Source organism: Vipera ursinii (assembly GCF_947247035.1).
Source record: "Vipera ursinii genome assembly, chromosome: 6".
Taxonomy (NCBI): Eukaryota; Metazoa; Chordata; class Lepidosauria; order Squamata; family Viperidae; genus Vipera; species Vipera ursinii.
Window position 1 is genome coordinate 25,805,461 of NC_139515.1, and position 18,165 is coordinate 25,823,625.

Here is an 18,165-nt window from a genome sequence, read left to right on the forward strand (position 1 = left end):
TAATATATAAGGGAAACAAAGCTAGTGAGATAAACAAGTCCCTTGGTTTATGATAGGCTGCACACGCATAATCAGGACAGCAGCCGTTGGCGCCCAATGGTTCTGAATGGATGCACCAAGACACCGACTGGCAAGTGTTAATGTCAGCATTGTTTTGCAACGATTTAACCATGCCAGCCCCACAGTCTTCCGTTTCGTAGCTGCTTTTTAAGTCCTTCTGCTCAAGGTGATATGTAACATAAGCTCACAACATCCGACATGGGGATAATATTATCCGACATGCAAGAGGCCATTTCAAAATAAAGCAGTAGTGAAAAAACACCAGGACGGAAAATACACATCAACGGCTCCACCTCCCGGACTGCAGCTCCGAGCTCGGGGCCGGAGGGAGGCGCTCCGCGCTGGAGCCGAAGGAGTTAAGCGGCGGCGGAGGGTGCCGCTACTGTTGCTGCTGCGGGGGCCGCCGTTCGCTGGGCTCGGCGCCGTTCTCCTCTGCCCGGAGTCGGGGCTCGCTCTGCCAGTGGGAAAATGGCGACGGAGGGAAAGAGAGGGGAGCCCGGCTCCGGCGGCCGTGAGGATCCAACGGCAGTGGTAGGCGAAGAAACGTCCTTCTTCCCGGTCGGCCGAGCCCGACCGAAGTGCCGAGGCAGGGCAGGCTTGGAAGAGGCGGGAGGCGGTGTCCGGAGGGGGGCTTGGCACCCGGCGTGAGGAGCTGGGAAGGCAGAGCGCAGGGAGCGAGGGAAGGTGCGCGGGGCCCAGAAGGGGTTGAGGTAGCCAGCGCGCCGCTTAGCATGCTCCGTCCCCGGAGGACGTTCTGCTTCCTTCGCACTGGGGAGGGGAAGCCTCGGAGAACGCTGAGCGGTGGTCCGCAGTTGCAGGATTGCTCCCCCCTCGGCTTTGATCTCAGCAGGAGAGAGGATGGGAGCGGGACGCTGCTCAGAGCCGCCCTCGGGCACTGTAACGCGTGGGGAATAGGTAGCGCGCTTGGGGAAATATGGGCGGGTACCTGAAATAGGACCCTGCTTCGGGAGTCTTTCGATCTAAGGGCGATCGGTGAGTCTCCTCAGAAGAGGTTAGACCCGGGGCTGTTTCTCCCAGGTAGCTCCCCATTGTTTCTCTGCTGCTCTCTGTGTAGGTCTGCCAATGGGACCTCGTACTTTCCAGTGGGACGGTGTTGTGTACGTCCACAACCTGCATTGCCGCCGGGGTGTATGGGTTATTGGAGTATCTCAAGGAGCTGGCGCTACAGTCCTTTCTAGGGTTGATCTCCAGCTTCCCATTCGAGTTGCCTTTCCCGCCCCGTCAAGTCTGGGATATTGTGCGAAGCCTCCCAGATTTTGGAGCGCGGCGTTCGTTGCCTTTGAATTCCTAGCTTTTTCGAATGAGGATCGCTCCAAGTTGGAAAAGATATGCTTAATAGGAGAGAGGGCTCTTACTGAAGACAGACGTGGAATCAATCAGCTTTCTCGGGCTCTCCCGTTTTTCGTTTCCCCATATATAACGACAGGCACACATTTCAAAGTGGCAGAGCTGGAATGATCTTACGTTTTTTATATCTTTGCTAGAGGCTTTCTCTCATGCAAATACAAACTCTTTCACAATCCCCCCAAATACAGATAATTTTAGGCTTTGTCACTTCATCAAATATTCAGTTTGGAAGTCTTTCCCATCCAATACCTGTTCACCCATCCCCAATGTTATAGGCATGCTCTTAATAATTATATAATTTTTCAGTCAATTTCTAGTTCACTTGTTTAGCTGATTTAATCTGGTGGTGATTCTGTGGAACTGCAGAGAAAAATCCATGATTTGATTATTCCCCTGAAAGCTGTAAATCAAAACCTTCTTGTCAGCTGAGCAGCATGTGCTACTTATCCACTAGCACTCTTTGAGGGAAAGTAGCATAAAAATGAGGCTTTATCCCTCCATTAAGGTTGTTCTTTGGAATTATTATTGCATTTGTTCCATTTGGTTCTTCTCTTTTCAGTAATTAAAGCAAAAATAAAATAACTTCAGGGCAGTCTATCACAGTCTGGCTCTCTTCAGTTGTGTTGGAAACCAGATTCCCAGATTCCTGTGTGGTCTGGAAATCTTGCTCAAGACACCTGGATAAGAGGGGGGAGAATGTTGAGGAAATCTGATGAGAAGATGGTTATAGAGCTTGACCTTTAGACAAAATCTCTAGGGCAATGATTAAGATAATCAGAAAAACAGTAAAAAAAAAAAGTAGGTCACACTAGTATTTCTTGCACAAAGCAGGGGAACATCAGGATGTGTGTATATAATTTATTCATTCATACTATAGGCATGAATTTGAGAAACTAAATTGAAATGTGGAATCCACAATATTGTTTGAAAAAATAATTTCTGGGAATGATATAAAAGAAATCCTGGTTTTAAGTTTTTTAATATAATTCACTATTTATTTAGTTTTACAATACACATATTTTGATTAAAATCATTTAAACTACTTGAAATAATGCTGATCTGCTGAATAGATTCTGGGATGGCAATAGTTACCCAGCTGAATCAATTGTTCCTGCGTAAAGTGAGACAAGCTTCATAAAATAAATATTCAAGTACAGTATTTAGGAAAAGTGGGAAATGATCCATCTAGTCTAGTTTACCTGACCTATCACTGCTTATTGTCTGCAGGATTAGTTTTCACATAGAACTTTTTTTTTTAGTCTTATGTGGAAATGCTGATAATTGAACTTGGGATCAAAGTGTCCTAGAATTAAACTAAGGTCCCTTTCCATACTGCAGAATGAATTAAATATATATGTAGATGACATTAGCAATGCTCAGTCGGTTAGGATGCTGAGCTTGTCGATCAGAAGGTCAGCAGTTTGGCGGGTTGAATCCCGAGTGCCGCATAACAGAGTGAGCGCCTGTTACTTGTCCCAGCTTCTGCCAACTTAGCAGTTCGAAAGCACGTAAAAATGCAAGTAGAAAAATAGGGACCACTACGGTGGGAAGGTAACAGTGTTCCGTGCGCCTTTGGCATCTAGTCATGCCGGCCACATGACCACGGAGACATCCTTGGACAAGCACTGGCTCTTTGGCTTTGAAACAGAGATGAGCACTGGCCCCTAGAGTCGGAAACGACTTGCACGCACTTGCGGGGGAACGTTTAACTTACCTTTTATGAAAGTAGAAACATACTTTATATAGGAAATCAAGGTATGGAAATTGATTTCTACTTGTACAAGAGAATTTTCCTGCCCCTGCACCCATCCACACCATCCAAGTATAACCCTTCTGATCTGTTCTGGAGAAGCTTACCATCCTCTGGAGCCAAAGAATGAGGAATTTAGCAGCCAGGTATCATTAGATTGCGTCCCTGGAAGGCTATTTATAAGCAGTTCCCCTACTAAAAGGTTGCTCAGGGGATACTTTTCATTCTTATAACTGGTGCCTTTAAATTAATATAAAAAGAGATCCAGCCTCAACCATAATGGCATTTTAAAAAACTTGTGGGGTGCACAAATCTTGGACTAAGCCTCATTGCTATGAGTGGAGATTGTATCTCATTATGATTGGGCTATAAAACAGTTACTGGTATTTTATAATGAAGAAAAGCTGGTTTCTTTATTAATAGGTATATTTTGCATTGTTGGCCAGGTCTCAAATTAATTTGCAATTTAGTTATCTTTCCACCATTGGACTTTCAACTGAACAGAAATTTGGCTTGGTTTTTACAGACCCCAAAATCTGGTAACATCATGTTATAAATTGGGGAATAACAATTGTTGGACAGCACCCTTCTTTTGTTATTAAAGTTTTGTGATAAGAATGCCATTTTGAATTGTCAGCCCTCAATGTTTTATTCTGCTTCAGAACATATTAATAAAGGAAAAACAAAACAGAACCCAGTAAATTTTAGCAACAGTGTTGGCAGGCTTTTGCTGGAAAAAATGTATAGAATATTATGAAAAAATAGCTCTGCCTTTGAATTTCAGCAGGAAATTTATGGCTGGGAGAGGAGTGAAGAGGAAATTTCTTTAATAGAGGTATTTGGGAATGAAGCCAAAATTCTTCCCAATCTATGTTTTCCTGAACTAAGCAAAGCTTAGTTGGGGGAGTGAGGGGGTTGCAAACCTTAATATCTGTTTTGTTGCCATGGTAATACTGACAAGGGAAAAACATGAAAGCAGTTGACATGATTCACCCCTCACACCTACAGGAAGCTCTAAGACAACTTTTCAGAGAGGCATCTCCAGAAATTGTCCTAAAGGTTGACATTCAGCTAGGCACAGGTTTCACATTCTGCCTACTGAAAAGGAACGCAGGTTGGATGCCTTCCTGATGCCTTTCTACAAGACATTAGGAAATCTGCAGTAGAGTGGAGTTGGACCATAAGGAGATATGGTAGTAACTGGATTTCCTACAAGACAGATTTTGATTTTTACATGAGGTGAGCAACCTTTGGTGTTTCAGAGGTTTTATCATTTACATTGTTGGTCCTTGGCCATACAATACTGGCTGGCGCTGATAGGACTACCTTCATATGATTCATGAAGTCACTTTTCTTGAGTAACAGCCATGCTAATTATTGCTCCATTGCATAGGAAAGTTCTTGACTCATGCTAATTCCACCTACCCTCCATGTGAAATTTGTTTCAAAAAATGTGCATGCAACTATACATATATAGCGATGGTGCTACCGGTATGTGCTACAGATTTTTCAAGAAGCTTGTTTATCTTGGTTTCTATTGTGTATTAAGAATATAATAATCTGCTTCAAGCTATTTGTGAGCTGTAACTCAAGGATTATTTCAGTCATTATATTACATAACAGAGCTACTGCTTTCTGTAGTCATAGGCATTTTCAATTGATGCTAATGAGTTTACATTAAATTAATTCACTATTAAGTTAATGCAGGTGCTTCTGGATTTTAACTTTTTGGGAAACAGTACAGATCTGTGAACTGCATTTTTTTTCAAATCTCCTCTTGGGAATCCTTATTTTACAGACTCACATATGGTGCCTTCTCATGGAATCTGATTGTATTGCAGTGAATTCTAGACATATTCTAAATCCCAGAATATGGAGGGTTTTACTGTAGAAATATAAGAAGGGGGTTTCTGGTCCTATGTGCCGTGTTTCCTAGTAGTCAGTTAACTGGAAAATGATGGTACTCTGACTGACATTCACTAATAGTTGATATTTTATATTGTTTGTAATTCAGGTGAAGGCACACAGCCATGTAGATTATGGTCAATTATTGTCTTTCTTGAATTAATTGGTCTAATTCCCTTTGAAACTGGTTTTAGGAGTGACATCACATCTGATGGCAACTATTTCCAGCAAATTCTTGCTTCAGAAAGATCAGAGATCAAGTTTTTAAGGCAATGTTTCTCAACCTTGGCAACTTCAAGATAAGTGGACTTCAACTCCCAGAATTCCTCAGCCAGCATGGAGGATTCTGGGAAGTGAAGAGCATGGAAATTCAGGGTGCCAAATTTGAGAAACAGGGATACTGACCTGAGAACATATATTAACATACAGTATGCTATCCTACAGTTGTCCTTTGCAAAAAAAAAAAGTTGTGGTAAACCAGCTTTTTTTCATGGCACTTGTACACTTTGTTTCACTAGGGAACTCTGGATAATGTTTCATGGTTTATTTGAACACAAGTTTTGCACATGTGAATCTTGCAATAAAATGCACACAATCCCTAATCATGGGCCATAGAGGAACCAGCAGGGAGTAGTCAAGATTTTTCATTCTTTTTAAAATAAAATAACAAAAATATCGTGATCTCATTGCCTCCTCCATTATGTACCAACTGTACCATTACATGTACAGTTAACAGACTTTGTATATAATACATCTTGGTTTTATGAAAGGTGGCCTTGACACTTTGGTAGTATATTACAGTATATTTGAAGCAACATGCAGACTTGGAACATAGCTGACCTCTATTTTGGATTCATTATAAAGTTGCACCATGGAAAAGCAGATGTGCTATTTTGATTTTACTCTTTGCTTTGAAATGCCTAATTAGGTCAACTAGCAACAGGGGCTTTATATGTAGTTTGTAAGCTCACACTGAACAGAATTGCATTGGCAAGACTTTGGTAGGAAGATTATTGGGTTATGTATCCCATTTATAATTTATTTTAATACTTGTAAATAACTACCAAAAGGTTATATTCTGTAAATATGTGGTTATCAGCCTGCCAACTGGTGCTCATCCAGGTTTTTGCAACTCAGATCGGATTTTCATTTAAATCACCACCAGACATGTTCTTGCATATATGTAAATATCACATAAAAACCATAAGTACTTGTTTCAAAACTAATACATTGACTGCAGCTATTATTCCCAATCTAACCAATGCAATTCAGGTTAGAATGCACTGAAATGCATTTGGGGCTATAGTTAATGGTTCCATATGAATATTGTATGCATATACCTGAGTTCAGCTATCAGAAATTGTAGATGGGAAACATCAGCATCTACCGAAATACTGAGTTTGACAGACCTTTAATTTGACTGAGTGTACAATGTCTTTTTTGATGTTCTTAAAAATGACTGTGGTGCAGGAAGAAAACTCCCCTTTTCTACTTAATTGTGAATATAACAAGATACCACAAGGCTGTTAATAGCCAATCTAAAGTGTTCAGTGACCTTGAGAATGTACCTATTTAATATGTAAATAGAACCAGCAGAAGTATAAAAATGTCTAACTGAGCATTTTCATCAGATTTTTCTTCTAAAACCTACTAGAATTATATATAGGATTCTCAAGATTTCTTATGAAGACCTTACTATGCTAAATTTTTAACATACTTAGGAGTTTCTGGGCAGGCTGATTCTGGCACAGATGTTATCATTGTGTTACATTGGCACAGTGTTTGCTGCAAACATACTTTTGATTCCCCCTCTCCCCACCCCCAACACAAGTGAGTTTTTAATGATGTTCAAGAGCAGGAACAGAGCTTCCCAGAGGAAATAAAAGCTATTATAAATGCACCTACATTCCTTTTCAAGAACTTTATCTACCACCTATTTTGACCATTTCAAGTCAGCTTCTTTTATTTTACCACTTCTGATATCTTGGAAATGATTTGTTAAAGATCTTGGTGGAGAGCACTAGGTAAAAATAATATCCCCCAAAGAATAAATTTGAATGAAGAAGAAATGAATAACTTTAATTTTCTTTCCCTTAAGCAACTGATATCTATTGTTCTGAAATTGAGGGTAACAGAATAGACTTTGAAGAGATTTTGCAATAATCTTGCCCTACTCTAGATAATAACAAGATGGAAACAAAGAAAATAGGAAAACTCTCTTTGCTGTCATTCAGTTGTCTGGATTCTACAGCCCAGATTTGGTAGCTTTAGTTTCTTATGGATAAGCAGACTCTTTGCGCATCTGAAATGGCTATGTTGATGCAGATTTCTAATGTGCAATCTGTCATTAATGTAGCATATTAAAAGGCTTGACCCAGACCTCTTTATACTAGTAAACTCTGGATGCTATGTAAAGAAAACTCATGTCATCATCTATGTACATGCATGATTGCAATAAACTCCTTGAAGCTAAAGTTGCTATTGAGCAAACATGAATAAGCTACTGAGTGAGAGATTTTCAAAGATTATCATAATCTGCCATCTCAGTTATAACCCCTGTCCAATACCAATAGCATAGGCAGGACTTAAATGTCAGATGAGTGCAGATATATTGTCATAAATTGCTGATGCATTTGTGTGTATGTCTGTAAGGTTTGGCAATGGAGTCACCAGGAGGCATCTGGTTATTAAGAAACTATATATAATTTTAGCAAATACTGATTGCTTCTCTGAATTTAATATACTATATCACATAAAATGATGTAACAACTAAAACTGATCTGTAATAGTACAGAAAATATTAATAGCCATATATATTTTTATCAAAGGCTGAAATACCTCCAGTATTATAGTAGCTGCAGAGCCACAAATCAGTCAAAAGCTAACTGTCAATGTTGCGACAAACTGAACAGAACAAAAGCTTTCTTTTTAAATCAAGTGCGCTCCCACATGAACAGGAATGCCAACGCCTATCCAGACCTTGCCACTATGGTTGATGTGATAGCGGCAAACCTAGAGAGGGTGAATGGCTTGTATAACGAACAAGCACCTGAGCTATGGGACTACAATCTGTTTGTCCAAGAGTTAAGGGCCAGGTTCGAGGATGGTTCCATGCCCTTGCAAGCTGAGAAGGGCATCCATGAAGTGAAACAGAGGGGTCGACCAGCCAAGGAATTTGTGCATGAATTCCGGAGGGTGGCTGGCAGGATTGTGCAGTGGCCTGAGCAATCGCTAATTCATCATTTCAAGTCTGGTCTAGATCCAAACCTATTCCAGGCATGGATCTATAGGGGGATCCCTGATCAACTCCATGATTGGTATTGCTTGACCATGTATTTAGACATCGAGCTGAACTGCTACAAAAAGCCACCGACTCCTGGAACTGGACCGAAGCCAGATACAATGAGGCGCCAGCTTCCCCGACAAACCTCACCAACTGGGATGACTGGAATTCCAAGGGCATCAACTGGATCACCAATCAAGTGTTTTAGATGTGGCCAACCGGGCCACCGAGCCACTGTTTGTCCAGTTCCTTTCCCTCAGCAAAAAAGCACTTCAACTACACCATAGAAACAAAAAGGAAGCTTGCACTCTACCAGAGAAAAATTAAGCTGGATTAACCAGGAGCAAGCCACTCAAGTAAGTCACCTCTGTACTCAAGAAAAGGCCAAGGCCCTGACCGAAGCTGCCACTTCAAACGGTCCATATGACAGCAATAATGGAGAGAACGACCCGATGGTGAGTCAGCCTGTTCCACCTTTTCCCCTCTCTGCTAAGCTCTTAGTCCCTAAGACAGGCACCCAAATGGATTTATATGTGTTAATAGACTGGGTGTTCACAATGCCTGATCAGCCTCACTACCATCCTCAAATTGGGCATCAGAGCAAAAAAGCTTTCTTCCCCCATGAGGTTCAAACAGGCAGATGGATATTTAATGGGTGGAGCTTTAGTCACCCACCTAATGGAGCCTGTGCGGCTAGAGGTGGGGGAGCATTGGGAATTTATTTGATTCATGGTGGCCCCAAAAATGACTGAAGCAGTGATTTTGGGATTAGCTTGGCTGGACAAGTGGAAACCTCTAAACTGGTAGCAGAAGGGGATGAGAACCCTGAGGTTACCCATAGGGCCGTCACCCCCCAACCCCTCTAGTGCCACCAGTGGGATCTCAATGCAGCCATCTGAAACTCTAAAAACAGCAGCAGATCCTCTGCCAGGAGTGCCTCTCATTCCCAGCAAATACCGAGATTTGGCTGAAGTGTTTAGTGAGACAGAATGTGATGTCCTACCCCCCCACACACAATAGAACCCCTGACTGTGCTATTTATATCCTGCCAGGAGCAAAATTGACAAAATTGTATATGTATGTAACGACCCCTCTCGAAGTAAATGAACTGAGAGAGTACATAGATAAAAATTTGGTAAGGGGCTTCATTGAACCTGCAAAATCCCAAGTGGCCGCCCCTGTACTTTTTAAGGAGAAAAAAGATAGATCACTTAGACTCTTCATTGATTTTAAAGGTCTGAACGCGGTCAGCGTGGAAAATGTACCCTCTCCCATTAATGAAGGACATGTTAGCCCCCCTGGGAAAAGGGTGAGTTTTTACCAAATTAGACCTATGAGAGGCATGTTATCGCATGAGAATAAGAAAAGGTGACAAATGGAAAACTGCCTTTAACAGCCCCCTTGGTAGTTATCAGTTCAAAGTCATGCCTTTTGGATTACAAGGAGCTCCTGCTGTGTTCATGCAGCTGATCAACCACGTGCTGCATGATCATTTATATAAAGGGGTTTTGGTTTATCTTGATGACATCTTAATCTGTACAGAGACTATGGCAGAACATACAATTTTAGTATGAGAAGTACTCAAAAAACTGCTAAATGCAAAGCTCTATGCAAAATTCTCAAAATGCGAATTCCATCAGGCATGTTTGGATTACCTGGGTTACAGGATCACCAGTGAAGGAATAGAAATGGACCCAGCTAAAGTAAAAGCCGTGATTGAATGGCAGCCCCCACTAACTTGAAAGCAACTCCAAAGCTTTCTGGGATTTGCTAATTTCTACTGCCAATTTATCTCCTCATTTGCTGAGATTGCTTTGCCCATCACATAACTATTCAAAACTGGTAAAGATGGGGGTAAGCCACAACCAGGTGAACCCCTGTGCTGGTTGTTAGAGTACCAAGCTGCTTTTGAGAATTTAAAAAGACTGTTTGCCACCAAACCAGTTCTTAAGCACCCTCATTCTGAGGAGCAGTTTACCATTCAAGCTGATGCCAGCAATGTGACTGTGGGGGCAGTCCTACTACAAAAAAACCCTAAAGGAGAATTACAACCCTGTGCTTACATGTCAAAAAAACTCACTGATGACTTCTGGATGGCAAGGCGTCGCCGGAGGCAGCCATTCTTCGGCTGTCAGCCTCGCGACTCCGTAGAGCCGCCGAAAACAGCACCAATCAGCTGTTTTGGCGGCTCGGAAGCCCCCTCGGGAGAAGAGGTGAGCGCCCAGGTAGGGGTAGAGCTCTCTGGGGCTGCCAGAACTTAAAGTTTTGGCGGCCGAAGGATTGAGCACCCCCGAAGCCTGGGCATGCTCCGTAATGCGAGGCGCCTCTGCTCCGGGTGTTTTGGAGCAGAACAGGGCGTTTGCAACCATCCCTGCTAGCAAGAAAGAACTTTGGAGAACGAGGACGCAGGCAGAGCGATACAGGAGATTTTGGTGAAGATGGTCTTTTGATCTTTAACTCAATGGACTTTGCTGAGCTTGTAAGTGGAAGTGCATAGCAAACAATAGTGGGTGAAAATGGCGGCTATATCTTCTAAAGTTCCTGCTCTGGTGCAGCAGTCTTCGCTGCAAGCTTTATTGTCCCCTGCACCCATAATTGCATCAGCCCTTACAGTAAAAGATTTGCAGAATGTGCTGCAAGAGACTATGGAAAAGCAACTGCAACAATTTGTTGAGATAATGGACAAAAAGTTGGAGGAGAAGTTAACAGAAAAACTAGCTAAGGTTATGGATGAAAAGATTACAGAGAAATTAACAGAACTGAGAGCAGACATTTTATCTGCATTGCAAGGCATGGCTATATGTATTGAGAATTTGGATGAAAGAGTGGAAGATCTCAGTCAAAATGATATTAGATTGGAAGCAAAAATGACAGAAACTGAAAATGTGGTAGAGAAAATTGATTGTGATTTGACCTCGACACAGTATTATCAGATGGAGTTTGCTTTAAGGATTAGAGGCTTAAAAGAAAATCCTAAAGAAAATTTGAAGAAAATGGTTTCTGAGGCTCTAGAAGGGGTGCTGGGACGACCAGCAGATGAAATAATGGAAGATATAGATAAAATTTTTCGTGTGAATTCTTGGATTGCAAGACAAAGGAAATTACCCAGAGATGTGGTTTATTTTACAAAGAGAATGATTAGAAATGAAGTTAGTCAGGCCTCATATAACATTGATTTTGTAATTGCTGAGCAAAAAGTTTTGATTTTAAAAGAGATCCCTCCAAGAATTTTAAGAAAAAGGAAGGAATTTGCTTTTTTGACACAAGAATTGAGACGACGTGATATCAAGTTTAGATGGCAGATACCAGTGGGTATGGTGGTGACCTATGAAGGTACGAGGCATCGTCTTACTACGGTGATTCAGGCACGCAATTTCTACAGTAATGTTTTAAAAGCAGTCCCCATACCACTTTTGGAATCTACAAAGAAGAAAGGTGAGAGAGAGTCTCAACAACACAGAGAGAATCTACAAGGTGCTGAAGGAATAATGCAGACAGATGAGAAAGTTACAGGAGTGGATCAAATTTCAGTATCACTGGAGGAGGCCAGAAATTGGAAGAGGCGTGCTGCTTCTAGACGAATGAGCCAAGCCTGAAGACTTAGTTGCATAACTGAAGGAGATAATAATGTAATAAAGATTATGGGAATTGAAATTGTTAGAAGGGCTAAATATTTGGGGATATACTTTTCACCCTTATAAAATAACTATGTGTTGATATTTTATGTTGCTTTAATTTTAAGATAATTATAAAAATTTAATTGGGAAGATTTGTAGTAGTGCTTACTGACATTTTCTAGGTTATGATTTGCTATTTGGTTGGTATGCATATTTATGGTGTGATAAGAAGGTGGATTGTGTTCCAGGTATATACTTTGTGATATGCTCTGGTGCGAGTTTGGGAAAAATTATAGATGAAAGTTAACTTGTAATATCTTTATGGGCAATAATGAAATATGTAATAGAAAATATAAGAATGATGTAACTATATAAAAAAATTTTAAGTTTGGAAAGTAATGTATGGTACTTCAAGCTGTATAATATATTAGGAGGAGGAAAGGTTTATAAACTTGATTTTAGTATGGAAATTTAAAGCCCAGTTGGAAAGGAGAATAGTTTTTAATTATTGATATAAAATTGTTTTGTCTGTGATTGTTTTTATTGGGTATTATTGATATTATTGTGGTGGATATTAAATGGATGTTGAATTTAACTATGGCAGTAAGATTTCTAGTAAAAAGGTAGAATTACTGATTACAGAAGAATGGACTGTAAAGTTTTTAATTTCGAGGATATGGTAAAGATCTTAGTGCACCTGAAAGACTATTTGCAACAGAGAGATACTACAGAGCAAATATGGGACTAAAAAGTATTATTTTGCATTTGAATAATTATTGATATGATATATATACGTTTGGAGTTTATCTATATGAATTAAAGTGCGATAGTTTAAATAGTTTAGGATTGTTTGCATAAGTTAGATTATGAATGTTTGTATTTTTATACCCTGTACTCAGCTCTGGGAAGTCAGGGGGGGAGGGGAAAGAGAGGGAGGGTTTGTGGAGGGTTGGGGAGTGGGAAGAGGGTGGGAGGGGAGGGGGTTGGGAGGGGTTTTGTTTTGCTAAAGATAAAATGTATTGTAAAACTTTTCAATAAAAAAAAACTCACTGACACAGAACCGAGATGGGCTGTCTGGAAGAAAGAAGCCTTTGCAATCCGGTGGGCTTAACTGACTTGGCATCATTTCCTAGAGGGAAGCAAGGTGCCTTTTGAGGTTTGGACTGATCACAAAAACTTAGAAGTACTGAAAACTCCCCGCAAACTCTCTCCCAAACAAGTCTGCTGGGCGCAATATTTTAATTGTTTTAACTTTACCCTGAAATATATACCAGGGGAAAAAATTAGCTGATGCCCTCTCTAGGTTACCTCAATATAAAAGCCAACACAAACAAATTATAAACCCTATCATGCCAGCATCACAAGTTATTTCTCAAATAAACCCCAGAAGATGACAACACATGAGGTCATCTAATCCAAATGATTCATTAACAGATAAATTAAAACAAGAACTAAAAAATGACCGATGGTTCAAGGAAAATCGAACCATCCTGACACATAGGGATGGATTGGCTTGGAAAGGGGGGAAATTGTATTTGCCGGAATTGCTCAGGCTCCAAGCACTCCAACACAGGCATGATGTTAAGCAAGCTGGTCACTTTGGTTATTTAAAGACACTATATTTAATTCAGAGGCAATTTTGGTGGCCAAGATTTAAAAAAATGATATGGAGAATTATGTAAAAAGTTGTGCAGTCTGTGCAGTCTCTGAAAAGGATTCCAAGAAATTCTCCTAGACTATTGCAGCCTGTTGCAGGCCCTTCTCAGCCGTGGGAAGATATCGCTATGGATTTTGTTGTTGAATTACCGGAGAGTAGAGGGAATATGGTAATATGGACTGTGATTGACCTTTTTTCAAAGCAAGCTCACTTTATAGCCAAATTGTTTCTTAAACATATCTACTGGTTGCATGGTGCACCAAAATGAATAATTTCTGATGGGGAGGGGTTCAATTTACGGCCAGATTCTGGAGGGATTTCCTCAAACTGATTGGTTTCACACAAGGACTGTCATCGGCTTTTCATCCCTCTACGAATGGAGCATCTGAAAAGCGAACACAATGGTGGAGCAGTATCTTAGGTGCTACGTTGATTACCAACAGACAAATTACGCCATTCAAGATAGCTACTGGAAGGAATTTTATTCCAATGCCTGAATAACCCCAGGACCCCCCTACTCTCAGACATTAGATCAGTGGGTGTCTGCCTGGACGGGTGTGTGGGATAATACAAAAAAAGCTTTAACAAAAGCCTCAAGAGTTTTACAAAAAGCAAGCTGATAAGAAAAGAGCACATCAGAAACCTTTCCATGTGGGAGAAAAGGTTTATCTTTCTATAAAGTATCTATGACAAAAATTACTTGGCAAAAAATTAGGACCAAAGTATTTAGGACCATTTCCTATAGTGCGAATCATAAACCCAGTCACTGTGGAATTAAAACTCCCTCATCTTTTAGGAAAGATCCATCCAGTGTTCCACTGCAGTCTGTTAAAACCTTTCAGAAAATCAATTCTGAGACCCCCTCCTAAATAAGCACTTGTGGTGGGTGGAGAGACTCATTATGAAGTAAAGCTTCATAAAGCTGTTGGTTTTTATTGTTGTTAGCCGCCCTGAGTCCTCTGGGAGATAGGGCGGCATATAACTCCCATAATAAAATAAATAAAAAATAAAATAAAATAAAATAAAAAGCTTATCCTTGATGCTAGATTATACAAGGGAAAATTGCAATATTTAGTGCAGTGGAAGGGATATCTGTTGTCAGAAGCCACCTGGGTGAAAAGTACTGATGTGAAAGCTGACAGATTGATACGCAAATTCTATGATAAACATCCAAGTAAACCAAGAGGGGATTCTTAACTGTTATTCTTGTTTGATTTGCAGCATTTCTCCTTTCTTTTAAGGGGAGCCAAATGTCAATGCTGTGACAAACCGAACTGAAGCCATTTTCATTTTGTCTTTATTGCTACTTATTTAGTTAGAAGAAGGAGGAGGGTGTAGTTTTCAGTTAGCCAAAACATTTCACATGTATGGGAACCAAAGTCGTTGATAACATTTTGGCGGGCTGGAGAGCTGGGAGGAGTTCCCGCATTTTCAAACAATTGATGAATGTGATTTATGAGAACTAATTTGGGGTGGGAATTGCAACTTGTATTTTTGTAACCAAGGGGAGGGGAATTTAGTCTTGGGTTCACCAGTATGTGTTGTTATTTTGTAGCCAAATAAAAGTGTTCTTTAAGGAAGACACCCTTGCCTTGAAGTTCTTTTAATTGGTCTCATCTACTGGAACCATGACACTAACAGGAAGAGCAAAAAAATAAAAATAAGGTGTGCTGAAAGACAAGAAGAGAAAATGCATGTCCCTGCAAAGAGGCCAGAGAACCTGTGTATTGATGCAGCTGTCGTGGCCCTCAATAAGGCAACCAGTTGTGGATGTTGTGGATTACAAGTCTGATCATTTGAATTGCTAATGCAGTAAAATTCTGGGTAGGTTTATTCAGAAGTCAGTTCCACTGCATTCAACAAAATTTACTCCTGAGTAAGTACATTTAGGTTTCTAAACATTAACTTGAGTCCTTGAAATAAAAAAGCTTGTGAAATTTTATTTTTGAAAATTATGAAATAATTTGATCTACATTTCTAGGGCTAATGTGCAAATCAGCTTTAAATTATTCATCAACTTTTCTATTTGGTAAATGTTTCAATCGAGTTAAAATGTTCAATTTCATAGCAGTTCTGGTGAAAATACAGTTGCAAGAAAAAGTATGTGAACCCTTTGGGATTATGTGGAGTTTTGCATGAATTGGCCATAAAATGTGCTCTGAACGTCATGTAAGTCACAACAATAGAAAAACAGTCTGCTTAAAATAATACTACACAAACAGCTGTTGTCATGTTTTAATTGAACATAAGATGGAAACATTCACAGTGCAGGGTGGAAAAAGTATGTGAACCTTTGGATTTAATAACTGGCTGACCCTCCTTTGGCAGCAATAACCTCAACCAAACGTTTCCTGTAGTTGCAGATCAGACCTACACAACGATCTGGAGTAATTTTGGACCACTCCTCTTCACAAAACTGTTTCAGTGTAGCAATATTCTTGGGATGTCTGGTGTGAATCGCTCTCTTAAGGTCATGCCACAGCATTTCAATCGGGTTGAGGTCAGGACTCTGACTGGGCCACTCCAGAAGGTGTATTCTGTTCTGTTGAAGCCATTGTTTTGTTGAATTACTTGTATGCTTTGGGTCATTGTCCTGTTGCATCACCCATCCTCTGCGGAGCTTCAGTTGGCGGACAGATGGTCGTACGTTTTCCTGCAAAATGTCCTGATAAACTCTGGAATTCATTTTCCCATCAATGACAACAATCCGTCCAGGCCCTGAGGCAGCAAAGCAGCCCCAAACCATGATGCTCCCTTTGCCATGTTTTACAGTGGGGATGAGGTTTTGATGTTGGTGTGCTGTGCCTTTTTTTCTCCACACATAGTGTTGTGTGTTTTTCCCAAACAACTCAATTTTGGTTTCATCTGTCCACAGTATATTTTGCCAGTAGTGCTGTGGAACATCCAGGTGCTCTTTTGCAAACTTCAAATGTGCTGCAATATTTTTTTTGGACAGCAATGGCTTCCTCCGTGGTGTCCTCCCATGTACTCCATTCTTGTTTAATGTTTTCCTTATTGTAGATGTGTCAACAAAAATGTTAGCATGTGCCAGAAATTTCTGTAGGTCTTTAGCTGACACTCTAGGATTCTTCTTTACCTCATTAAGCATTATGCGCTGTGCTCTTGCAGTCATTTTTACAGGACGACCATGCCTAGGGAGAGTAGCAACAGTGCTAAACTTTCTCCATTTCTAGACAGTCTGTCTTACCGTGGACACGTGAACATCAAGGCTTTTGGAGATACTTTTGTAACCCTTTCCAGCTTCATGCAAGTCAACAATTCTTGATTGTGGGTCTTCTGAGAGCTCTTTTCTGCGAGGCATGGTTCACATCAGACAGTGCTTCTTGAGACCAGTAAACCCAAAACAGGTGTGTGTTATTAAAGGGCAGGACAGCTGTCAGCAACACATCCAATATCATTACACTGATTGGAGTCAAGGTTGGCTCACTCCTGGTTCCAATTAGCTCCTGGAGAAGTCATTAGGCTAGGGGTTCACATACTTTTTCCACCCTGCACTGTGAATGTTTCCATCTTCTGTTCAATTAAAACATGACAACAGCTAATGTTTGTGTAGTATTATTTTAAGCAGACTGTGTTTTTCTATTGTTGTGACTTACATGACGTTTAGAGCGCATTTTATGGCCAATTCATGCAAAACTCCACGTAATCCCAAAGGGTTCACATATTTTTTCTTGCAACTGTAGAAGTTAAAAGATCAAAGTGTATTTAGAAATGTACTTTTTGAAATGAATATTTTAAAATATGCAAATAATGTGAATGCCTTTATTTTCCTTCCAGAATTTTAGAAAATTTGTACAGTCCATTTTTTCTGAAACACTATATATTTTTAAGGATCTGTTTTCAATTCTTTCAACACCAACTCCCACACAACTAAACAATCTTTCTTTTACATAGGAATCACACTTCTAAGCTAATGGCTCATTACAGTGCAAAGATGTTAGAGACAAACATGTTACACCCCTCCCCTTCAATTTATTAAATACTGGGTTTACTTCTCCTACTCTTCCTAAATTCACAAATATTGAATGGATCAGATAATAATCTTGGATGGTTTTGATATTTTTACATAATCATCTTTACCCTGGAAATTGTTAGCTTTCTTCCAGTCTCTGCTCTCACACTTCCAGCATGATCAGCTGGGACAGGGCTAATGATGCCAGGAAATCTTACCAGACCTTTGTAAAGCAGAAATTTGTGGGATGCAGGTACTTTCTAGAAAAAGTAGATAGTAATCCAGTAATTTCAGAAATTGATGTTTGATCCAGTTATGGTAATAGTGTGCTGCCAAAACTATTAGTAAGAGGATTTGACTGGGTCATATGTATGTGTTTGTGTGGTGATTTTTTTAACTGCATAAATCACTCAGAGTTGCATAAGTGAGATAGGTCAGAATCTGTTAAAAATACTCTTAATATTATTCAGACTCACCCACATCCCCCAAAAGTTAGGCAAAGGCAAATTTGATACATAAAGGACTGCTCAAAGGATGTTTTTGACAAATATG

General features: G+C 40.2%; 1 protein-coding gene across 1 annotated transcript in view; it reads left to right on the plus strand.

The window, feature by feature from the left end:
- Positions 1 to 431: 431 nt before the first annotated feature.
- The window catches only part of CTTNBP2 (cortactin binding protein 2), a 170,514-nt gene continuing 152,780 nt past the window's right edge, over positions 432 to 18,165 (plus strand). Inside the window, exon 1 of the mRNA XM_083366677.1 lies at positions 432 to 591. Within this exon, the coding sequence (XP_083222803.1) occupies positions 529 to 591 (63 nt within the window). The 5' untranslated portion in view covers positions 432 to 528. The remainder of the gene's footprint in view (positions 592 to 18,165) is intronic.